The sequence below is a fragment of the Frankliniella occidentalis genome, unplaced genomic scaffold, assembly GCF_000697945.3.
Source record: "Frankliniella occidentalis isolate FOCC.00 unplaced genomic scaffold, Focc_3.1 Scaffold544, whole genome shotgun sequence".
NCBI lineage: Eukaryota > Metazoa > Arthropoda > Insecta > Thysanoptera > Thripidae > Frankliniella > Frankliniella occidentalis.
Window position 1 is genome coordinate 10,409 of NW_026267660.1, and position 24,626 is coordinate 35,034.

General features: G+C 39.2%; 3 protein-coding genes across 5 annotated transcripts; 2 read left to right on the forward strand and 1 right to left on the reverse strand.

Moving 5' to 3' along the window:
• The first annotated feature begins 1,605 nt into the window (after positions 1 to 1,605).
• Positions 1,606 to 10,650, forward strand: LOC113217959 (maternal protein tudor). The gene is made up of 12 exons (XM_026438069.2): positions 1,606 to 3,017; positions 3,093 to 3,293; positions 3,365 to 3,655; positions 3,730 to 3,881; positions 3,974 to 4,460; positions 4,539 to 4,652; positions 4,725 to 4,926; positions 5,007 to 5,512; positions 5,587 to 5,754; positions 5,831 to 5,973; positions 6,051 to 7,868; positions 8,236 to 10,650. The coding sequence occupies exons 1-12, from the start codon at positions 1,788 to 1,790 to the stop codon at positions 10,403 to 10,405; spliced, it is 7,482 nt and encodes a 2,493-aa protein (XP_026293854.2). The 5' UTR covers positions 1,606 to 1,787; the 3' UTR covers positions 10,406 to 10,650.
• LOC113217960 (uncharacterized) lies at positions 10,635 to 17,679 on the reverse strand. 2 transcript variants are annotated; one of them, XM_026438070.2, is made up of 15 exons: positions 17,557 to 17,679; positions 16,485 to 16,701; positions 16,193 to 16,377; positions 16,047 to 16,120; positions 15,786 to 15,969; positions 15,615 to 15,706; positions 15,431 to 15,521; positions 15,139 to 15,345; positions 14,828 to 15,065; positions 14,538 to 14,733; positions 14,318 to 14,450; positions 14,075 to 14,236; positions 13,216 to 13,381; positions 13,030 to 13,131; positions 10,635 to 12,880 (listed from the first exon to the last, which is right to left on the reverse strand). In XM_026438070.2, exons 2-15 carry the CDS (start codon positions 16,597 to 16,599, stop codon positions 12,546 to 12,548), a joined length of 2,280 nt encoding a protein of 759 aa, XP_026293855.1. In that variant the 5' UTR covers positions 16,600 to 16,701; positions 17,557 to 17,679; the 3' UTR covers positions 10,635 to 12,545. The 2 variants fall into 2 exon arrangements, with proteins under 2 accessions (XP_026293855.1, XP_026293856.1); XM_026438071.2 differs by lacking the exon at positions 17,557 to 17,679 and adding an exon at positions 17,146 to 17,533.
• Positions 17,680 to 17,916: 237 nt separating this feature from the next.
• On the forward strand, positions 17,917 to 22,772 carry LOC113217935 (REST corepressor 3). Of its 2 annotated transcripts, XM_026438034.2 has the most exons (11): positions 17,917 to 18,325; positions 18,685 to 18,747; positions 18,896 to 18,976; positions 19,097 to 19,311; positions 19,390 to 19,563; positions 19,957 to 20,037; positions 20,993 to 21,108; positions 21,196 to 21,400; positions 21,476 to 21,611; positions 21,689 to 21,867; positions 21,940 to 22,772. In XM_026438034.2, the coding sequence occupies exons 1-11, from the start codon at positions 18,217 to 18,219 to the stop codon at positions 22,057 to 22,059; spliced, it is 1,479 nt and encodes a 492-aa protein (XP_026293819.1). In that variant the 5' UTR covers positions 17,917 to 18,216; the 3' UTR covers positions 22,060 to 22,772. The 2 variants fall into 2 exon arrangements, with proteins under 2 accessions (XP_026293819.1, XP_026293820.1); XM_026438035.2 differs by lacking the exon at positions 19,957 to 20,037 and having other exon boundaries at positions 17,921 to 18,325.
• The last annotated feature ends 1,854 nt before the right edge of the window (positions 22,773 to 24,626 follow it).

Here is a 24,626-nt window from a genome sequence, read left to right on the forward strand (position 1 = left end):
TCTGATCACGGTAGGTCAAATTAAATAAGTCGCCCCCCCCCCTCCTAAATTTTTTTGGGCGAGGGGTTGTTAATTTAACCTTACAACATAACATCGAGGGGTGTGAAAATAGTAACACATTGCCATTCGAAAACTGGAGCACAACGAGACGCAGTGCATCACGCATTCCTGCACGGGGGCGTGGCTAGCAGCCCGTGGCCGGTGACAGGTGCCCGCCAGCACTCGGCAGGCACTCCACGCACCCCATGCCCGCCGCTACCGTGGTCGCGCACAGCAGTCTCTGAGCCCTGTTATCTTTTCGAGCCGGCGCGGAGGGCGCGCTGCTCCAGCAGCCCAGCACGACGGCGGTTCACCTTATGGAGAAGGCCAACGCGGCCCACAGAAACAGCAACAGCGCACGTGCTACCCGTGTGTGGTGCTGACCCACCTACCCACCTGCTGCCGGTGTCCTCCGGGCGGTCCCACGACGGCGAGAGTGTACTCCTAGTTTAGTCCAGTGGGCGGGTGCGTTCACCGACGGGCACTACTCGCGGGCGGACGTCGCATACCCGGGGCCTCCGGCGTGCCTCCGGTGCCAGGTGGGGAGGGCCGCGGGTGCGGGCAGGGCACTCTCCGGGGTGGCGCCGAGGGGAGCGCCGCGGGGCCGTCAACACTCGGACGAGACGACGCGGATGGAGGTCGCGAAAGACGTGGCGCGCTCGCCGCGTTCACGAACTGGACTAAAGGCCGAACACACCCTCGGCTCGGCTCTCACTCTCACTCGGCCCGAGGGTGGGTGGTTGGGTGGGTGGTTGTGGGCGGGGTATTGACGTGCGTGCCGCCGCCGCCGCCGCCGCCGCGCCGTTCTACCCTCCACCCCCAAGGGGTGGCTGAGCCTCCCCCCCCCCCGCTCCGGAGCCCTACTCGCCGGCCGGCACCTCGAGCCCCCTGTTCATTTTCAAACTTGCATGTTCAGGAAGGGTTTTGTTTCGGCCCGGGACGTCCTCTGACATGAGCCGTAGGAGTTTGGTGGAGCGGCGGAGGGGTGCCGTCGCGTAGGCCAGGTGGGCTGGGATGGGGGCCGAGATGAGGCGCTTCCCAAGCTGAAATCGACGAAATGTTCATGAAAGAAGTGTGAGAAAGTGCGGGATGGCCTCTCTAAACACAATTTCATTTCGACGACTGTAAATTTTAACATATTACATCATCGTCTCTGGATGGGGGAAACCAGAACACCAAGGTGTGGGAGGGGTGGGGTCAGTGAAAACATTTCCCAAACAGGCAAATTTCAGTACTGCGGCGGGGATGGCGGTTTTAGGTGACAAAGTTTGCATAATTTAGGCTGAAGGGCGTTTGGTGACGGTCCTTGTGAAAGGTGTTTGGCATTCCCTGTGTCAGAAGTGGGGGTATCGGCACTACCACCCTCACACATCAAAACATTGTAGTCTTGCAGAAAGATAAAAGTACGTCTTTCCGAACTTTGTAATTTTCTTTGTCTATCACTATCAATATCTACTTTTAAAAAATATGAATGAAGCAGAAGTAGGTTGCCTATTTCGATATTCACTTTTCATACTTCTCAATCAACAGTTGGTACACTGCGCTCCTCTTTTGTTTTCCATTTCGTTTTCGAAGAGAGCATCCGAGCCCATGTTGCTGTGTCAAATACCTCACTCTCAGTCTAGTCGTAGTGCGATGTAGTTTGTGAAGTTTTATCTTGTGAATATTGTGCGTTTTTATCTGGTGACGAGTGTGAAGACTGAAGAGCAGCGTACTTCATCATCTGTGATATCACCCTGTACCCTAACATGGGTTTATTGGACCTGTATGTGAGCCATTTGGAGAAGGAGGGTTGCTTTCTGAAAGTATGGGGCCAGAGAGATAGGCAGTCTGTGGAAGGCATTGAACGCCTCTTGCTGCACCACATGGAAGAGTTCGAGAAAGGCATGCACATGCCAGATCCCGCTATTCTCAAGCCCGATTTACTATGTGTGTGCCGCTACAAAGACGGCTCCTACTACAGAGCTAAGCTGCTGGACGTTCACCTTTCGTCCGGCTTGGTGACGTGCCATTATTTGGACTACGGGGATCGCCACACTGTCCCTTTCTCATCCTTGAGGGTTTTGAACAACCGGCACCAACTCTATCGATTTCCTGCCCAAGCCTGCAGCTACATATTGTCAGATGTAATTGGGAACTGGACCTCAGAACTCCTCAACCGATTCTCTGACCAGATTCTGTATGAAGTAGTGAAAGGTTTAGTCGTGAAGAGCTTCGGGCAACACAGCGAGATACAATTGTTGAAGATCTTTCTCAACAATTCTGATTTTGTTGAGAAGTTGCATGAAATGCAAGTCGCATGTCCCATTCCTCAGGATCGTTTTGAGGTTATGATATGGAGCCATTTTGTGACTGCATCTTCACCTCTGCAGGCTTTTAATTACCCCCACCTGAATACTGTTAACCAACAGTGGCCTCAAATGTTTCCCCCAAACCTGCAATCAAATGTGGTTGCTGCCCCGGTTGTCGTACCACCTGGACCTTGCTTATCAACGTCCAACAAGTTTGCGTCAGTTGTGCCCAGTGCTCCTGCTCCTGCCGTAGCCCTGACAGGGCAAGCTGGTGTATGCCCAGCTACCCGTTTGCCTGTTGATTTGACGAAGAAGGCTGCCAAGGAACCTGCCTCAAGATTTTGCACAATTCAATTGCAGAATGACAGTGAGCACAAGGTGTTTGTCTCGCATGTTGATAAGGGGACATTTACATTTTATGTCCAGCTCGCTGTTAAAAGTGATGAACTTGAAAAATTGGTAACAGCATTGAACAACCCTTCTGTGGTGCTAGGCAATTTGCAGCAACCCTATATTCCTGGCACCATGTGTTTGGCAAAGTACAGTGAAGATGACACAATATACAGATCAATCATCACTTCAATTGGAGATGACTCTTGTAATGTTTATTTTATAGACTATGGCAATTGTGATTCTGTCAAATGCCATGACCTGTTTGAAATTCCTCCGGAATTCACTCATTTAAAAGTAAGTGGTATCTTCAGCAATGTCCTTTCAATATAATTAATCATGTTTTTTACTACTTTCTCTCTACTTTTTCAGGCTATGGCTATACCATTTGTTTTATCTGGATTATATAACTCAAATGCCACTGATGAAATGCTTTCTGCATTCTATGACAAAGTTTTGGAGGAGGAGTGTGTGCTGAAGGTGATTCCACCTAAATGCGATTCACTGATGGCCAAACAACTTGGCGAATTATTCATTGATGATACAAACGTGAAGGAGCTTATAAATTTAGAGGTATGCTTTAATCTAGAGAATTATTCAGACTCCATTTACATTTTGATTTTCATTCTTATATTAATTTTCAGATTTTGAAGAAGAAATCCCACAAGATAACCAACTTCAAAAATGCCGCTTTCCCTGAGCCTGGGTCCAAGCTTAAGGTTGTTGTTTCGTACATCAAGTCTGTGGAGTGCTTCTATGTTCAGCTCTCTTCACGCTCCAAAGAGTTGGAAAATGTCATGTCGTGGGTTGCTGAGCATTGCAAGGGTTCTGCCAGATTAGACTATGAGGCCCAACCAGGTACAGCATGCTGTGCACTCTACACAGGAGATGACACATGGTACAGAGCCATGGTGATGGCAACTGATCCTCTGAAAGTGAGTATTTTTCCTTTTCTGTCTACATTATTTGAATTCTGTTCTTGGTGCTGATTTCAATCCTTCACCCTTAGGTTCTTTTTGTGGACTATGGTAATGAGGAGGAAATTGATCTGGACCATTTAAAACCTGCCTCTGATGAGCTTGTTAACGCCTTGGTTACCCAAGCCATACCATGCCGGCTCCATGGGTTTAAGCTGCCGTGTGATGAAGCCCTGACAACTAAGTATGTTTCGTGACCTAGTGACATCCTACTTGACTAAAATATCCTTGTACTAATTTTATTTTTATTTTCTTTACTCTACTTTTTTATTCTAGGTTTGAAGATCTGGCCTTGGAGAACACGTATACTATGAATGTTGTTGAGCTCGACAAGAGTGTTCCTTGCGTTGTTGTAAGGCTTATTAATGATGATGGAGCAGATATCTCTGATTTGTTAAAACCCAATGTGGCTCCCATAGCCAATGGATCAATTCAAGACTCTGCAAGTGAACATCTAAAGCAAGTTAATGGACCAATTCAAAATACTGACAGAGATCGACAGGAGGAAAGGAGACAGCCTGTAAATGGTCAAAGCAACAACCACAGCAGTAGAGAATACCAAGAGAAGAATGTGCACTCAGGGAATGGATCCAAACCGAACTTCAGAGAGACTCAACCATTTTATAAGTCAGACCCAGAAGCTTGGGGTCTTAACAAAGGGAGCAAAAGCCATTATGGGCATTGTGATCGTGTCAATGATTCTCGTAATGAAGAAAATCGTAGCTCACGAAATTCCTATGATAGTAACACCAACATGCGCAGGGTTAGTTTTATAGATTTTCTTGTATTTTCTTACTTTTTCTGTTGTTGATTTCTTAAATATGTTTGTTTACATTTTTAGGATCCCTCCCTCCATCAATCCAATGAATCTATTAGTGCAACCCCTGAGACATCCATTGTTAAATCGATCCCGAAACCACCTGCTCTAGCTGTGGGAATTGAACACACTGTGGAAGTATGTATTATAGTTTATTCAAGTATTGTCATAATAGGAAAACCCTTACTACATGTTAAATCTTTGTTTCAGATAAGCTGGTTTGAAACACCAGCCAGATTTTATGTTCAGAAACGATCTCAAGAATTCAACACTATGATGAAGAAGATGCAGTCTGTATACAAAAACCAACAACCGGTTTTAAAGCCAGCTATTGGGCAGGCTGTTGTGGCTTTATATAGTGATGGAATCTTGTACAGGGGTGAAGTCAAAATTGAAAAAGGAGGGAAGTTTGGTGAGTACGAACTCCAAAAATAAGTTTTTGGTTTTGCATTTTTATGACACGTTGATTTTGACAAATTATTATCTTTACAGGCATTCAATATGTTGACTATGGAAATAAGTCATTGGTTGATCCTTCTCATGTGTATGGTTTACAAAGCCAATTTGCCTGCTTGCCTGCACAGGCTATTTTGTGCGAACTCAGTGACGTGTTGCCCTTGAATGGACAATGGGCGAAAGATCCTGAATTAAAGAAGTTGTTCCAGGGACAGTTTACTTGCTTTGTTTTGAAGGCTGCTGAAGTGAGCACTGTTCAATTGTTGAAAGATAAAGACCAAGACATGGCAGGCCAGCTGCAGCAAATGGGTCTGGCTGTGGGACCAGCTGTCGCTATGACTGAAGTACCTCCAGTGGATGTGGTGACTGAGGATACTCTTCCTCTGGCACCTCCTGAAGTCCCTGGTGTGGACGCTCAAATGTTGATTGGACAAATTGTGCAAGCCATTCTTCTCTCTGTCGATCAGAATTCTATACTTGTTTCATTTGAACCGAAAGCTTTGGCAGAGATGAAGGATGATGTGGCAAATTGCATTAAAGAAGTAAGATTTCTTTTGTTTTGGTGAATGTGTGCTTGCATTAAGCCCTGAGGCTAATGGTAATTTCTTTACTTCAGGGACTTGTCAAGCTCCCTTCTCATCAAGTCTCACCAGGAACACGCTGCCTTGTAATGGATAACTCCTCAGTGTACAAGAGGGCTGTCATCACAGATAGCAAATCTACTGCTGGGGTAGCAGTTACATTTTTGGATTATGGTGGCACTGATGAAATTTCATCCAGCAATGTATGTTCTTTGCATATCAAGTACCCTCGGTTTCATCATGGTTGTGTATAATTCTTATTCCTTCCATTTTTTGCAGGTATTTACCTTACCTGAGAAAATTCAAGGCACCCCTGCCCTTGGACATGAGTGTGTTATTAGGAATACCAAGTACATAAGCGATTTACAACCATTCTCAGGACAGAAAGTCACTTTGTTTGTGGAGAAGTATGAGAATAAAAGGTATGCATTTGTCCTGTAATAACTTTTTTTATCTAATAGCTTCAACTGAATATATTAATTTTATTTTTCAATTTTAGGTTTACTGGTCAGGTTTTGGATGAGTGTGGTCGTCCCTTCTCCTTTGCTCCGGCTAGAGAACTGCCCAGTCTTACTACAATTCTCCCCATGGCTATCCTTAAACAAAAAATTGTGGTAGATGTTGTCCATGCATCTGGTAACACTGTGTGGTTGCAACAGAAGAAGGACGTTGAATGTATATCAGAACTTCTTGAAAATTTGTATGAATCTTGTGAGGAAGTAGGTGATAGTCTTCAAACCTTAACTTGTGGTGCAGTGTGCGCTGCCAAGTCTGAGGATGGTAATTGGTATCGAGCTGTTATTGTAGAGACCAATGCTGCACCTGACCATGTTAAAGTTCAATACGTAGATTATGGAAATTCTGAAGATATTCCCATTAACAACTTGAAAGTTCTTCATGGCTTCTTCAACATTCCTGCCCTTGCCATCCAAGCAGAACTGCCTGTTACAACTGAAGATTTGACACTGGGCCAAACTATATTGGAAATGACAGAAGACAAGTCATTCATTGCCTATTTTGTGAAGAGAGGAACTCAGTGGCTGGTTGAATTGCTTGATGGGAAAGAAGTGTTTAGTTTGAAACTTGTACTTACTGGAAGAGCTCTTTCTATGGTAAATAATCCATTCCCAGCTTTGATGAGCAAACCCAAAGCTTCTCTAGGTCTTGATCAGACTGTCAGTGTTCAGCTCAGCTTTGCTAAATCCATGTGTGAATTTTATGTTCATTTGACAAGTCAAGTGGATCAACTTGAGCAGATGCAGAAAGATCTGAATGCTATGTCCTTCTGCATGAAGAAGTATGAAGCATTTCCCAATGCTGGAAGCCGGGTCATGGCTTTGTACGAAGAGGATCAAGAATGGTATAGAGGTGAAATCTTGCCTGACAATACAGTTTATTTCATTGATTATGGTAATGCTGATAAGGTTGACTTGGACTGTTTGAGAGTTTTACCTCCGGCCATGGAAGAAGTAGAAAGTCTGGCAGTTAAGTGTTCTCTACAGGCTCCAAAAGGAAAGCGGTGGTCAGACAGTGCATTTGACTCCTTCATTGAACACCTTGAAAGTGGACCGTTCACCATTACTGTTGTGTCTATTCATGGTAGCACACATTCAGTGAATGTAACGAGTTCTACTGGAGTATCAGTTGCAGACGTGCTTGCCCAAAGCAGTTTTCTTGAAGAATCTCAATCTGATGAGTTGGAGGTATCTTGCACAGAACTGCATTACGACAGGCAATCTTTGAATGAAACTAAGTATGAGGGAAAGATCGTTTACAGCAATTCTCCTTCTGATTTCTATGCACACTTAAATAGAGATTCTGAAATAGTTGACAAAATTGCTGTTGACTTGGAGAGAGCTGAGGAATTCCCTGACCTGAATGATTTTAGACGGGGGAAGATATGTGCTGCTTTGTTCTCTGAAGATGACTTGTGGTACAGAGCCCAAATTCTGGACAATGAGGCAGGTGATGTTAAAGTCAGATTTATTGACTATGGCAATACATCACAGACTTCTCGCATCAAGGACCTTCCGCAGAACCTACGTGAGATACCACCTCTAGCACTTCACTGCTCTTTGCCAGGGCCAAAAGGATTGTCATGGTCTGAATCATCAATTAGTTTATTCAATGATATGATTGATGAAGAGGACTTTGTAATAGAAATTTTGAGGAAAGAAGAGCCTTTTACGGTTGATTTGTGGCAATCTGGGGAAAATGTGGCCAGCAAACTGCTCTCTACATCTGGGACTCAGGCCTCTGGCCTGGACACCTTTGTGAATGACATGAAAGCTTCATTGCCACAAGAAAGCTTTTCTAGGTAAATTTATTTACAACTACATTTCATGGAACTATAATGCTGATGAATCTTCTAGTCTGTAGTTTTTAAGCATGTAATTAGTGTTTCATATTGCACCCTGTAATTATTAAACAATAAAAAGATGAAGGAGACTTGGTTCTATTTCTTGACATGTGCCGAGAAATTTATTGCAATAGCCATAAACAGGCTTGATTTATTTTGGACATAACCAGAATCAAACTTAAATTTGCTCATTAAATTTTTTAGCAGACAGTGAGATTAATAGGGTGGGAGGACCAGTATACAATTAGTTTTCTCCTTCCAGTTTTAATAGTCAAATGACTGAAACAATTACATTGTTCTAATCATACTTATCCTCTGGTTGCAGTAATGTTCCTGAGGAGCGGCATTTGATTACTAGTCTCGAGCCACATCAATCAGAATTCGTCAGTCACCCTGGTACTGAAGAAAGTAACTTTCAAATTGTGGGAAATCCTGGAACTGAACAGTCACCTGGCCCAACTTCAGCGGGGTCAGACATCAGTTCCCACTATAGTGGACAGAATAATCTTGAATTTATTGAAAACGAAGACAATATTTTGAAATTTGACATTCCTGTTGATTCTACATCTGCTACTATAGGCCAGAATTTGTCACAGAGGGAGGATGATTCTCTCATGGTGATATCTGAATCTGAAGGAAATATACCTGTCATCACTCTTGATGACACAGTTGAAGACAGTGGACCTGATGTTCCATTAGATATCATTTCTGTTGACACGGAGAAAACAGCAGAGGAAAAGGATGATTCTGTAATTGACATCACCCCCTCAGCTGAGACTATACCTGTCATTACGCTCGATGATTCAATTGAAATTAGTAGTCCAGGTTTTATCCTCAATGAAGCAATAAATGAAGAAAGAGTGAGAGAATTGGTAATTACTCAAGATTATGTTAATGATATCCATGTTGACACTCATGATCAATCAAGCTGTGTTGCTGATAATGTTAGCCAATCTGATGATCAGAATGTCTGTTTAGCCTTACTTGGTCCTGAAATTCGTATCCCAGATTCAAGTACTGTAGATGTTGAAATTAATGCTGAAGATTCTCTGCACACTGGACCTGTTGAAAATGAGACCTATGAAGGTTCAGTTTCTACTGTGTCAATAAATACAGAAAATGTTCCTGTAACATGCAGTGCAAATGAAAATCTCATTGATTATTCTAGTGAAACACAAGAAAGCTGCTTTCATGCCAATCATGAAGAATCTCCGTCAATATCATCAAGTACTGTAGAACCTGAGGTATCTGAAGAAACTTGTTCAGAGTCACGTTCACATGATACGGTAGAACATAATGTTGAAATTATTTCACCATGTGCGGAAGAGAAGTTTGACACAGTATCTGAAACTGAAACAAGTGTTCCTGTCAAATGTGGAATTGAAGAGTTAGTCAATGTATCTCTCAAAAACAACGAAAATTTTGTCCCCGAAGAGAAAAATTGTACTTTGGGGGCTGAAGTTAATTCAGAACTTTCTTCCCATTTCAATGACTCAAAAGATGGTAAAACAAGTGAAATTGTGGTTTCTGAAAAGAAGAATGTTGCTGTAATATCTATCCATCAGCATTTTGAGGATCTAAGCCATGATCAGAGAAGTCAAGTTCAAGCTGGTGCATATGACAGGTCGGAGCTGAAATATTTTACGTGTGACAAAGAAAATTCTTCTGAAGTAGAGTTACAAGATATTTGTGTGGAGTCATCTGTATCTGACACAGAAAAAGGAATATCTGAATCAATATCAGAAAGAGATGGGGGAGACATTTTTGAAAAAGCTGTAGAGACTTTTATTTCTGCTTTACCAGTCATTAGTGAATTAGAGGAATCAGTAGAAAATCGAGACAGCTGTACCTTAAAACAGAATACACAAGCTAAGATAGATGAAGCTAATTGTGTACACCATAAAATAAACATGAGAACTGGAGATGAGGAATCCATAGTGGTTGTATCTCTTTCAACCGCAGATACCAAATCTTGCGAATTAGATGTCAGTGTCAACGAAAATCCTGAAGTGTCTCTTGCATCAGAAGAAATTTGTGCCGAGTCATCTGTATCTGAAACAGAAAAAGGAATATCTGAATTGATTTCAGAAACTATGGAAGAAGACTGCCTTGAAAAAGCTGGAGATACTATTCCTGCTCTGCCAGTCATAAGTGAATTAGAGGAATCAGTGGAAAATAGAGATAGCTGTGCCTTAATACTGGATACACAAGCTTTGATGGATAGTTTACATGATAAAATAAATATGAGAACTGAAGATGAGGAACCCAAGGTGGTTGTGTCTCTCTTAACCTACCCAGATTGGAAATCTTGCGAATTAGATGTCAATGGCATCTCCCATGGACAATGCTTAGCTAGCGCCCAAGATTTTATGTCTGAGACTAGGCATGGTATACCAGGTACTAAAACTTTTATATTTGATGACTGCGAACGTCACCAATTAACTGTTGAAATTATGACTTCAAATGTGGACAATTTTGGAAGAACATCTCAATGACAGATGTATTTTCATCTTGATGATTGTAGTTCATTTAAGAGTACTGCTTCAAATGTGTGTAGTTCAAAAATCATAAAATAATAATGTTACAATATTTGATAGACTTAAAGAATTTTTATTATTAATGAAGAACCTTGCTAGATGATTACTTTCCAAGTTAGGAAAACACTCTTTACTGTGTGTAAGTAATTTGTGGTTCTTGATCTCCTAGTTGAAATAAAAAAACAGGTTGTAAATAAATAAAACTGTATTGTTCTTATTTAGAAAATCTGCATACATCATTTAACAGACCAAGCAACAAATGTTTCAATTGATCTTGCGTAAAATTCTCCTACCTTTAAAGAGTAAGTTACTTTTATAAAAGGAAAAATAGGAGCGGAATGGGACAAATAAGACACTTAAAAATCAAAGCTGTATGATAAAATTTGAATGCCAGACAAATGTGAATATATCTTACTTCCACACCCTTTCAAATCTACTAATGAATGCACAATTACACAAGACCACACTACAAAGAAAATTGCAATCACTATGGACATAGAGATGTAACATCACAAATATTAAGTCAGCAGTAATAATTTTGTGGTTGGCAGAGGGGTACAGTCAGAGGCTATCTTGGATAAAAACAGTAGCAAAATGTCAGGCCTATAATAAGTCTTTTCTGAAATTCTACTAACAAAGGAGTCAAATCAGAACAGTTAGTTCACACTGATAGAGTTAAAGCAAAACTTGCAGTGAATGGCCACTGCTTAAAAGACAGTCTCTGACCTTAAATTAAGATGTATGAAATTAGGAAAGATAAAAAAGGGGAAGATTATGAACAGGCCCTTGAGTCTTAAAAAGAGCAACACACCTGAAGTTAAAAGTGTGATAGGTAAAGCACTTAGAAATAAACATGAGCAAACCAAGGATTGTACTATCATCTACAATTCAAAATTAAAATTGTATTCTGATTTAGATAACTTCTGAACAATTGCTCCTCACTAACAAAACGCAACGGCTGCTGCTGATACCTTTAAAAAGTAAAATGATGGAACTTGGCAATAGCAGAAGAAGACTCAGGCTACCCTATCAGTTTGGTTCAACTCCTCTCATTAACACAAGAAAACAAATTTATGAAAAATGACTGCATTTGTGATATAAAACCAACTACCTGATCATTTCAGTGTCAATGAGAGTTCATCTCTGAACAGATTGCTAAGGTTTAGACAAAAAGAGAGCAAGTTATAGCTTAATTAACTGAAGTTCTAGCTTAAAACAGAAAGCTGGTGCAGTCATCTCTCTCCTTCATTAGTTACAGGAAGAAATATAATAAATGAAGATAAGAGCAGTAAAATCAGTACATGTCTGCAAAGGGGGTACACTGCACACAAACCTTGACAAATGATTTTCTTACACATGGCAGGTACATCATATTTAACACAAGTCAGCAACAAAAATATAATCTGATTGTGTATACTGTCTCTTCTTTTGGAGACCTATTGCAATAAAATTGTAATTGGAGGAAAATGGTGTACTGAGTAAGCAACTTCATTACTTTTACATCATTGGGGCAAAGCAATCAGACTGCAATTAATTAGTAGTAAAAATGATAATTCTCAGATATTCAAAGGTTTAATAGTTGATTTTTCAGACAAAAATAAAATAAATACCCTATAAAACAAATATGGTATGGTACATCAAAACGCTGATGCCAAACAAGTAAAAAAAAGGAAGCTCACTGCACACATTAGAGAAACAAATTGAATATTTGTAATTCAAGCATAAACATATGTACTGCCAATCAACACTAGCATCAACTTGACCACAATCTTAAACGTGATTTGAGAGGAGCTCGTAAGTCTTATTTAAGTACCATTGTATCACATTTGCAGTACCAATGACTTGAACAAGCACTTCTAAACAAGATATCAATATTAACTGCAAAATCTTTGTAAAACTTGATTGACTGTGGATTAACACTTCAACAAATATAAAGGTAAATTCATATAATGTATACCCAACATTTGAATGAGACTTTCCTCAAACAAGCAAACAGGTAAATTTCTATAAAACAACAACAATGTCATGACTTCAAGAATCACTGATGATCCTTCAATCAAACCCACTCAAATAGCTATGCAAAATGGACACTAAATCATTACTGATGTCGCACCGCACAAATGGACAGAACTGTGCGGGAGTCTGTTAGGCGACACACAGGCACTAAAGTTGTGACAACATTTGGAAATTCCTCTAATGCTTTCCGAACTTCTGTTGGTGGGGGAGCTTTACTACCAGACACGTGAAGAACTCTTACTGCACAAGTTGTACTCGGGTCAACACCTTTGTGTAATTTACTCAAAGTGTAACGGAACACCTCACCAAGTTCAGGAGCACTTATTACAGGAATAGATAATGCATGTCCTGATTCAGGTTCTTCAGTCTCACTAGCATTGGCGCTGGCCAAAACATTTTGTCCAGAATTGGATGATCCTAGAAAATACAGACGGTTAGATAAAACACCTTCACTTCAGAAAATTAGAGGGGCTCAGAGTAGTTGCTAAGGGTCAACTATGAAATATTTATTTAATTTGAATTAGGTTTGGTAGTTTTAGCAGCGATGAAAATATATAATAACTAACCTGTAGACACATAGCAAACAACAACAGAAACTGTGTTCTCATAATTCCAGCGCTTGCGCAATGATACTCTATGAACACCAATACAACAACCTGTCTCTTCATCTGCCATATAGAAAATACAAAATTAAAAAAGTTTACATGGATTTTAAGATACAACAAAGCTTAAAAGCATTGGTCGCTACTTACATTCGAATCTACTGTTTCCAATATGTGCCCAAACTTGCCATTCTAGTAGGGCACCTCTTGGAAGTTTAGGTACAACAACATAGTCTACAATAGCATTATTGGTCCGTTTCTCCCACTCTCTTCTAGCCTCAGGAATATAAGATGGATGTGTAACATAACACACTCCCTTTAAAATATAAAAAAACAAAATAGAATAAACAAAATAGTAATTTTGTGCTGGAGAATATACTTGTTCTTTATCACCCTCATATTTAAAATTAGTGACAATGAGTGTTACTGCTTTCATCTCAGAAATAGGAGAAGTTTGATTTCCACAGTCAAAAGTAACTGTAGAAACAAAATAATAACCAATGATCACAGCTCAGATGCTAGCACTAACAGCTATCTGCTGCATACAAGAAACGAATAGGGATGCAAAATTTGTGAAGTGGTCTCAAAATAACACTTGTACCAAGAAAAACAAACTAGTAAAATTTATAAGAAGACTTATCTGAGTTCGCAATAAAGTTAATGACTTAGTTCTACATACTCTCGATTACTGTTTTTTTTAAGTTGGGTTAAACAAAAGCAAGCAGAATTTAAGTAAGTGTTCTCCAAATTTTACTTAAACAACTGGAAAAAGTTCTATAATTTACTTAATACTGGTTTGTAAGGTGGATAATAGCCAAATAAACATGTCTGTAGGTATAACGTATTCTAAGATGAAAGACAGGTACAATACGGCCCGCCGCAGCAAGAACAATACTTTCCCTCCTGGTACAGTGTATGATGGCGGTAAAGAACAAGTATGAAAATACTAAGCAATCATATTATTTCTTGATCCAACTGACAAAGTTAGAAAGAACGCTTATATTCTCACCTGAACAACATCTCTCAACTGTGTATTAGGGTCCATGGCCCGGACAATACGACCAACATGCCGGAGAGCTAGACGGCATTGCTTCCTAACACCACCCTCCACCATCTCCATAGTTCCAGGTACTAGTGCTATCTGGCCAGCAACATATACCAAGTCTCCAACCTGTAACAAACCATGCAATAATAGATAATGAAAATAACTCCCAGAAATGAATAGTAATAAGTACATGGAAACAGGACTCACACGAACTGCTTGACTGTACGGTCCAATGTTGGCTGGCGCCCAATGGGATACCCCTTGAACATGCATAGTGTGAACTTTGTTGACACGCATTTCCTCTGATGATGAATCTAGACAACCATCAACAGTCTTTGGCCTTTGTGGAAAAGAAAGAAATCTTACATTTAGAAATATAACAGCAAGAGTCAAAAACGTAATTTACTGACATTCTAATGAAACGTACCTGAAAGCAATGGCTTCCATCACAAGTGGACATTGATGAGCAAGAGGTGCCTGAACACATACCCTGATAGGTGGATTGATAAAGTTGAACACTTTTTTATACTGTTGATTAATCACAGAATAATTTTCCATGTCTCGTATGTATAGGGACACAGCCACAACATTGTGCAAAGTTAATGACTCACCAGACAATAGGTCTGCAACAAAATTGTTGAAAACAGGTGATATTAATTGGATGTACTGTAATAATTTTTAATAAAATTGGGATCAGCATACAATCATAGCAATTACCTTTCAATTTGCAGAGGGCTTGCTCAGTTGCTTCTCCTTGTGTTTCATCTCCCTGTCCTACAATGCTTCCAAGCCAATACCAGCCAGCATCATTGCAACGAGCAGCTGCTTTATCAGTGGCAACTATCACTTCAGTTAAATCAGTAAGCAATGAATGCTCTAGTGTGGGTGTGACAGCACTTGAATGTCCCGGAGTTGTGCTTGTGTCAGTGTCACCTGAAGCTTTGTTGTTGACCACCTATTCATTAGATAAGAAAGTTGTTTTAAACAGTTCCACCATTTCTCCTCTGTGACTAAAGTAACACACTTACATCTTGAGATGGATTCCCAGCTTCAGATTGAAGCAACATAGCAGCAACTTCTGCAGCATCAGATGAGAGATTCTCCAGTTCCTCATCCTCTTCCTCTCCAGCCCCACCACTTCTATCTGGGTCCTGAAGGTCTTGTAGTAAATCAGACCATGTCTTGACTGGGAATGGAGCAATTCGTTCTTGTTGAGTCCATTTTGCTAATCTTGGCTGAAATATTACAACAAACTTGGTAACAATCAAGTAGATTTAAGATAGAATAAAATAAAATTTACAGTTTTGTACACAAACTTACATCTTTACATTCCAAATGAAACTGTTTGAAGTTTAAATATCCTACAGCGGCGACACTGTTGTCTGAGGGAAGCACCATTTCAAATTCATCACTAGAAGACAAAAATTTTAAAGATAGACTGATGTCAAAGAAATTTTAGAACAGACTTAAGATCAAAAAGTAAGTCGTGGTAGTTGACACTTACATGACAATCGACTTGACAAACAGGGGACAGTCTAGAGTAAAAGTTTCATACTCGCCCCCTTCTCCACACACATTTAGCCCATATTTTTCTTTCTGAAGAAGAAATAAACTGATAATATAGTAATTGTGCAATGTGAATCACAATAATGTACTAAGCTTACTCACTGCTTACCATTTTAACAAGATGAGGCTTCAAATCTGCTATTTTCATACCTAAGTGTTTTGTGGGCTCTAGTCCCATGGCTGCTACTTTGATAATAATAGCATTAATATTACAGTCTATCATTTCTTGAAGGAGTTCTCCTTGATCTCGTCTCCACAAGTAAGCTAATGACACAAGACCTAATCGAACACAACTAAAAAGAGGGGAGAAGAAAGGCTGTTGAACAAGCGATATAACATACAAGTCAAGAAAGACTAATTTACAACTTACACATTTTCAACTCTAATTCTCTGGTAGTCAGACAAGATGGCACCAACAGCAACTGCCTCAATATTGACTTCATTCTGTAAAAATGCTTTTAAGTTTAAAAAAATCTAACTCTCAAAGAGAACAGCAAAGGAGGACACTCTACAAACCTTCACCCTAGTGAGTAAATCATAGAGATCTTCTACTTCATCTTCCGGTGTGGGACAGTAGTCCTTATCCTGCAAAATTGCACGACCTTCAGTAGGCTGCCTAAACAGTGGCAAGCCCATGGCTTCAGCATATAATGCAACTCCCATATGCCCAACTGTCTGATACATGTAGCTATCCAGCTCATCTGTATTTGGAAAATAAAATAAAATAGAAACAAAATAAAAACAGATAGGTGTAGGGTGTAGGGTACCTGTTATAGAGCAGATTGATGATTAATACCAATATATATACCTTTAGTGGAGGGGCTGAGATTGGCCAAAGCAACAATATCATGTCCTGCTGCTACACACTGTACCATGTTGTAACAGCTATCCTTACCCCCACTTACTAATGCTACCACCCGCATTCTGATATCAGCTCTGTCCTATGTGGACGGATGAAGAGTTGGCGGCTAAAATGCAATGCCGCCTTTACCTAATAATTATTTTTTCTCTCCACATCATCAAACCTGCACAGAGAAAAAGACAAGATCATAAAATTTGTAACTTACTGGTAATACAATTAGCCTGAGTGAACAGGATAAATAAATTATTTTTAACAAACAGATGGGAGCATTTAGAAGACAATTAAAGTGATGAAGTGTACAGCTTGGAATACTTAAATGACTGTATTGTATTAGAATTACAGAAAAAAGTATGGTGAAGGGCCAGATAATGCAGATGTTTTCTCAATGGCAAAGAAAAACACGACAATAAATGGAATTCTGATATCCAAACAACAGGTTCAGCAGACACCGACCAGTATAGGTTATCGTAGACATTGACAACAAATTGCAAAACATATAAAACTATATGAAATAATGAGTTTACGAAAAGAAAGTTTCAAGTTTCAGATATCAGTCAGTTGTTATCTGGCGCATATACATGGAAAACAGAAGCAAGGATACTGGAACCTTTTTCACGGCATATCGCTTAGCAAGGGCACGGGGCGCACTGACACTTCAGAACAAATTCTGGGAAGTCAATGCAGTAATGTGAATTTTAAGTTGTTAAAACTGCCCCATCGCTTCAATAGAACCCATAATGATATGCTGTGGCTAAGACAGCAAGGCCTTCAATGCCAAGCAAGCGATCAAAGATTTTGTGCAGAATGGATGGACCCGATATGGATACATGAAGGGCCTAACTTAAGCCTATGGTTTATATTTCATCTCATATAGTAAAGTATGTCAACATGCGTAGAGGGTGCCATTAAAGAGAAGGGTGAATTAAAGTCGAATATTATCAATGATTTGCTCAGGCTCATCGTAAAGGAACATCAATTTGCACAAAAGTGCACAAAGTTTACTCGGTTGGGCCATTACCTAGACGGAGGGTGGTGTGCACTCCTCGGCGAATGGCGAAAGACTGACGACAACGCACTCTTGTGGCTGTTCTTGTAAGCTCCAATTTTGAGTCTCGTTCAAACGCCCCTTTGCCCATGTCTCCTACAGTGAAGATTTAACGTAGATTTGAGTTGTTAAAGCCAAAATTATACTCTTAATCGTACTGTAAACTTACCGAATGACAAAAAATAACGAAACAATTTAAAGGAGATAGTTGCTACAGGATATTCATATCACACCGTCAAAGCCCCACTCGGACTACCGTACTTTCTGTGGGACGAATGGTCAAAATATTGGGCTACTTACCTTTGGTCAAAGAGCTTAGTGACTCTCTTTGTTTGTGAGGAACACTCTTACATGAAAGTCGTTGTGAAACGTTAAATGTTATTTAGAACGTCTACTTTTTCCTTAAGAAAGAATCGGCACTTCGGCTATCGGGTCACTGCCTCTTTGTTTTTAAGACCAAATTTAAGAATCGAGTGTGCCGTTTCGAAAAACTACGGTTGTTTGATGTTGATTTTAGTTTGGACTTCAGAAACAGAGAGTGGTCCTCGGAGCCGTATTTATCATATTTAGCCCTCGAGTTCGCGTACAATTGGGTCGAATTCCTGTTTGTTGAGTTAGTTTTTAAGTGTGAAGATGGTTTTAGCGGAGCGAAACCCAGATAATGTTAGAAATGGAAAAAGATCCCGCGGACCTAGTCCCAATGGACATGCATCAGAGGACTCGAGCATAGAAGAGGAAGCTGGTCAGTGTTTAAAAGCTGCTCGGGAAGGGGATTTACCCCCTTTTGCACTGTCCTATGTATTATTTTTTTTAAAGTAAAAAGATATTTTATTTTGCTGTTGTCCCGCTGATACTCATTAAAATTAGGTTATGCTATGTTCAATACTTTTCCCCCAATATTACTCTACATGACATGTCTTAATAATTATTTCACTAATCTCATAATTCCATTTCTTTTATCTTGATGGTGTAGTTATTTTATAGTTGTCAGTTTTCTGTATTTGTGGTCCTTATTCTTATTTAGGAGGTGGCACAAGACTCCTAATCTTTGAGGTATTTTATTTTCAAAAGCAGTCTTAAATTATCGTTATTGTCCCACAGATGAGAGGATCAGAGTTGGCCGAGACTATCAGGCTATCGCCCCAGACCTCATCCCCTTACAAGGTAATTCCCATCTGCGTTTTCTCTCCCAGTCTTCAACCACTGTTGAGAGAACTTGTTATAATTTTCTGCTTTTTTGTGACGAGTATTAACTCTTGCCACATTGCATAGTATTGATTTTTTTTGTTTTTCTGTTTGGTGTACACCTTAGATCGCAAGGCTGAATTAACCGTTCTCCAAGATAGAGCTCTTCTTGTATGGTCCCCTACAGTGGACATTCCTGACAGTAAATGTAAGTTCTCTTCCTTTGGTTTTTTTTTATCTATAAAACAGATGAAGGTAGTGAAAAAGAATTTTTCTATCTATCTAATCCTTTCCCTTATTTAATTTTTTAATAATTTATTCTTTCCAGTGGATGACTATATTTCTCTTGCCAAAGAGAGATATGGCTATAATGGAGAGCAAGCTTTGGGTATGCTTTTTTGGCACAAGCATGATTTGGAGCGAGCTATTCTTGATCTCTCAAATTTCACTCCTTTTCCTGATGAGTGGTCTGTTGAGGATAAAGTATTATTTGAGCAGGCCTTTCAGTTTCACGGCAAAAGCTTTCATCGAATTCGTCAAATGGTAAGTTTCTACTCAACAACATCAATATTTTGAAGCAAATTTCATTTCATATGTGTCATTTGTGTCTTTGAATGTTAGCTTCCAGATAAATCAATTGCTAGCTTAGTTAAATATTATTATTCATGGAAGAAGACCCGTACACGAACAAGTCTAATGGATAGACAGGCAAGAAAGCTGGCATCCCACAGGGAAGATGGTAGTGAAGGTGGCTCAGAGGTGGGGTCCAACACAGACTCTGACTCAGAGGAGAAGGTATGTCAATCTGACCAATGAACTCCTCCAGTATTTGACGCTTGACGAGCGGCGCTGTTTTGTTTTTCTTTGTTACGTTTGTGTTTTTGCAGTGGGTACCTTGTGCATTTTAATATGGGATTTGTTGTCAGTAGTTAGCCTCATCAGCTTCCACATATTTTAATTACGTTTTAATAAATACTTTTGGTTTAGATTTAGTGCTATGTACCATTAGAGTGGTGAAGAATTATGAATTTCTAATGTATCCCATTCACTGTGATGTAGTAAGGATAAATTTTGGTGTACTTTCATGAAGAAACAGCCTTCCTTTACGGGGTTTCAGTAAGATTGGGTACGAGCTCATAACTTTCCTTTAATTTAAAAGGATGTCTCTTGGGTTGTTTCACGCTCTAGAAATGGACAATTCATCGCGGCATACGCCGCAGGAGTGGTTCACCCCCAAGAACAACCCAAGTGGAAGAAGCTGGGAGCATGGTATGTGTGGTTCCTGTATTGTGGCTTCACTTCTGGAGTTCTGATGTTCAGCAAAATGGGATTTTGTATGAATATTGCTCTGAGATTGGCTTTCATTTTAGCATGTCACTGCCTGGCTGCTTTCCAGGTGTACAATCTTATGCTGAAGATTTTTTGGAAAATTTGACACTGTAGAGCTATTTTATTTGTTTCTGTGCTTTACCTCAATAAAGCTTTGTGGCATTTTCTGTTCATTTGCGACATATTTCACGAGTTCATTTGCTTCTAAGCCTAATTCTGCCTTTTCACACCCCTCATCTCTGCTGTTATTATAAATTTTTTACAGGTGTATGTTCCACTTTCAAACGGGCAATTATATTCTGCTACCTAACACTTTCTTGCTTTTATTCCGCAGTATTCAAGATCAAAACCAGCACTTACTTTTAAATCTTAATTGAAGTTCATCTATTTTTTAGGAATAGCTTTCTGCTTTTCTCTCATACTTTAGAGGTCCTATTGTTATCTCAGGACTGTTCCCACTTGCATGATGTTGCACAAAAGAAACCTAATTTATATCAATTTCTCTAATTAACAATGGTAATCTTCTGACCTTTGTCTTGGTGCAATTTCCTATTTCAGTTCATCCAATTCTGTTGGGGTCTTTCATCAGAGAATTCAAGTGCAGTGAAGACACAACATATTTTGTATGCCTGGATGGTCATTCTATCCCCAGTCTGAGTCTCTGCCTTGATTTTCTTAGGAAAGCTTTGCAATGCATTTCATGCTTCTTTTAAAAAAAATATTAACCAACTTACTTTTTAGTTCCTACTCCAGCACTTTTGCTTAACATTTCACATGCATGTAGTTGTCTCTGTTTACGTACCAGTAGTCATCAGACTAACAATTGAACATTTGAAGATCTGAAATGATTATTTCAGTACCATCAGTTTTTTATGTGTAAAATTTCCTTTCACAGAAAAAGGATGGAGAATCTAGTGGGAAAGGCTCATGTTCGAACTGTAGTGTGGCCTGTTCACAAACTCATAGCACACCTAAAGGTGTGATGTGCTCTACATGCTTTAATCATTGGACGTAAGTCTTGATACATTACATGCTATTTGATCTAGTGCTTGCTTGAAAGTTATTTGCAAAACCAACACACAACCATTATTTATACAGACGAACTGGAAATGTGCGACCAACAATGGGACCGGCCAAACCTCGAGACCGTCAGTTTCATGTACTTCTCCGTCACAAACGTAAACCCCCTCGTGGCATGTTTGTCAATCATGATGACTTGATAGCTATGGCCAGCGGACCTGCTGGTTTAGGTGAACAAATGCTACGGACCATGGACCGAGAGATTGTTTCCTTAAAAAGACAGGTGTGCTACCAACCTTTGTCATCCACTTAATCTAATCTAAAATCTGTTTTAACCAGTTTTTCTTACATGAAATAGGTTCAAAGCAACAAGCAGGCAATAAGTGCCAAGAGATCGCGAACATCAAATGGTATTGATGAATATCGCCCTTCTGATTCAACCAACAGGATTAATGCTCGCTGGACAAATGATGAGATGATGTTGGCCGTGCAAGGTAAGTTTAGTCATCACTACTTTTCATTACCATCCTACAATTTGTGGATGCTGTGTTCAAATATAATTCTACCACAGGAATGCGAAAATATGGCAAGGACTTCCAGGCCATCTCAGAAATGATTGGCACTAAAACTGAAGCTCATCTTCGCAATTTCTTCACAAATCAACGCAGACGCTTTAATTTGGATGCTGTTTTGAAGGAGTTTGAGGCAGAGAATGGACCCATAATTGAGAATGAATCTAAAGATGACAAGGTAGTTATTTCTGTTTTGGTACTCTGACCTTTGTCTGATTATTGGTCATTTCACATGAAATTTTTTTTTCAGATGGATGTTGATATTGTGGAGCCAAGTAGCCCCCCTATGAATTCTGCTCCTGTCTCAGTTCAAGCCAGCCTGAGTAACATTAAATCTATTCACAAAACAGCAGTTAGTGCCACTAAATAAAGTATACTTTCAAATAGGGCTTTTTTGATTTCTTCGACTTTGGAATAGAATCACACATGTTGTCTCAATCTAAATTTTATAGTAATTTCTGTTTTTAACCCTCACTTAAAAATGAACTCGGTCTACTGCATTGATGACCTTACAAAATATAACTTTTCACTCCTTTTAGAGAATCTCATTTTATAAAAAGAAAATAAATAAAAAAGAACTTTCAATAAACTAGGTCTTTTGGTCCGAAGGAAAGCCTTCTGCATAGCCTACCTTGGGGATGTAGTGACCCAAGAATCACAGTAGTAGATCTCTTTTTGTTGTGTTTCATATCAGTTTATTAGGTCAGTTACTAAATTGTGGGTACCATACCCATTGTATTGCAATCAATATTTCTGAATTCTTAACAGATATCACATTTTGAGATGGTCTGACTGAATGAGGTTTGATTCCTAACTATCTAAACTATATTTTTCTTGTTTCTCTCATGCTTTTCTTTCTATTTTTTCTTCTTTATGGTAATTCTAGTAAACTGCAATAATTTAAATTATGGTCAAGAATTCTGTTGAATGTCTATTGGTTAGATGGAGTACCATCCTGATTTTTATTAGAATACTTTTTGTTGCTTCTGTACCAAAAGTGAGACATACTGAATGATAGTATGTGTGATAAATGATCATGTTGTACTCTTTGATGATTTTGACTAAATGAATGAATGAATGAACTGTCTTTGCTCATATTTTTACCCAAAAGTTAAAACCAAAGGTGGTGATATTACTTCTTGGTTGTAATCATTTTTTGTGGTGCACAATCGTGCTTGCAAATTTATTTTTTAGCTTATTCTCTACTACTATCATTTACAAAAGTTGTACCCCAACTTACGTTGTATGCTTACACGGCGTTATTTATTGTGATTGTGATGTTATTTTCTGTTCACAACCAGAGAACACAGTTAACAGATGACCATTAAGAGTTCTTTGGTGTGCTTTGATTCAGTGTATGTGCAACAATTTTCTTTTATACTAGCATCAAGAAGTTATTTGCACTTAGTATGACAAACATTACTGTCCTCAATGTCAACATCCTTTCATGTCTTTTTTTACCCCCTGGAAAATTCATACAGTGATTTTTTGTGGTGAAGCAAATAGATTGAGATTGTTATTTTCATGTTTGCTGATAATCACTATTCTCCCTCTGATTGCTAAAACTTGGGTTCAGCTTTCTTGTTTTCATGCATTTGTTTTGATACATGAACGTATAATGCAGGCTTTTGAAAAAAATCCTTTCTGACTATTGCCACTTTGAGAATGGACTATTGTGTATTGTTTATTAAAATAAGTTCTTTTACATATCTAGTTTTTCTAAAAAAATAAATCAATCCATATTTTAAATAGTCCATTGTTATATTGTTAGTGTGTCTAAGAGAGTGTGTATTGGGACACTATTTTTGTATGAGAGTACCCTAATTTTAGTGCATGGATTTGCATTACCCTTTGCATATGGTACCACTGCCACATGGATTCTTGGGTTCTTTTTAGTAAAGTTGGGTGTTCTGATGCACACCAGGATTTCTTTGAAGCCTGTTGTTTGTATGTTTTAGGTACATATGTGTCTACTTTTGTTCCCTTTCTTATTGTAAAAGAGATGCAGACACATATATGTGCCTTTTCATTATTTATTTTGTCAACTACCGTTGATTATTAATTTTTTTTATGGACACATTCCGTTTCAACTACTGACTTAAGTGCATGGTATGATTTACCCAATTTATTTTGGTGTTATCCTTATATTATGGTTGAGAATCAATATTTCAACAATCCAGAAATTTGGAAACATATGTTATCATCTAAAGTTCCTGCAAATGTAAATTTTGAGTTGTAGACTTACAGGTCCAATTATGACAAATTATGGAATTGGGTTGTTTTGGGAGTCGTATTATTCTAAGGTGTGCTACTGTCAGACATAAACTCAAGAATAACTTCTTTTATAGAATGTACTCTTTTGTCTCGATGAATTTTTATTTTTATTTTTTTTTGCAACCTTAAAATTACTTGAAAATTTAAAAATGCAGGCACCCATGTAACTGTTGTTTTGAAGGGTATGTTAGGAACTTGAACTTGAACCGACTCATACCTAGAACTCTGTGTGGATTTTAACACATTCAGTGCAGCGTGACCTCAATGTAGACACGCTATGCTGTTTTTGTCAGCGCTGCACTGAACGTGTTAATCTATGACTACAGAGCTATGAATTATAATTATTTTGCAAATTAAAGTACTCATACTATTGTTATAAAAAATATTGATATGAGTTTGGAAACCATGAAACTTAGTACTGTGCCTGATTGTTGTTAAAAATAGTTATTCATAATTTCTAAGTTCTATTTATATGTATATAATGCACTTTGAAAAGTGAAACAAGTCCTTTATTTCTTCAATTTTTCTGGCCCCTTTCAAGTTGATGGCAACACGCCGTGACCAGCACAGACACGCCTCCGAAGTGGTAGGCCAACCCGTCAGGCATCCTATTGGCCTGGGTTGCCTACGCACCTCTCCACGGGCGCTTCACAGGCAGGCGCG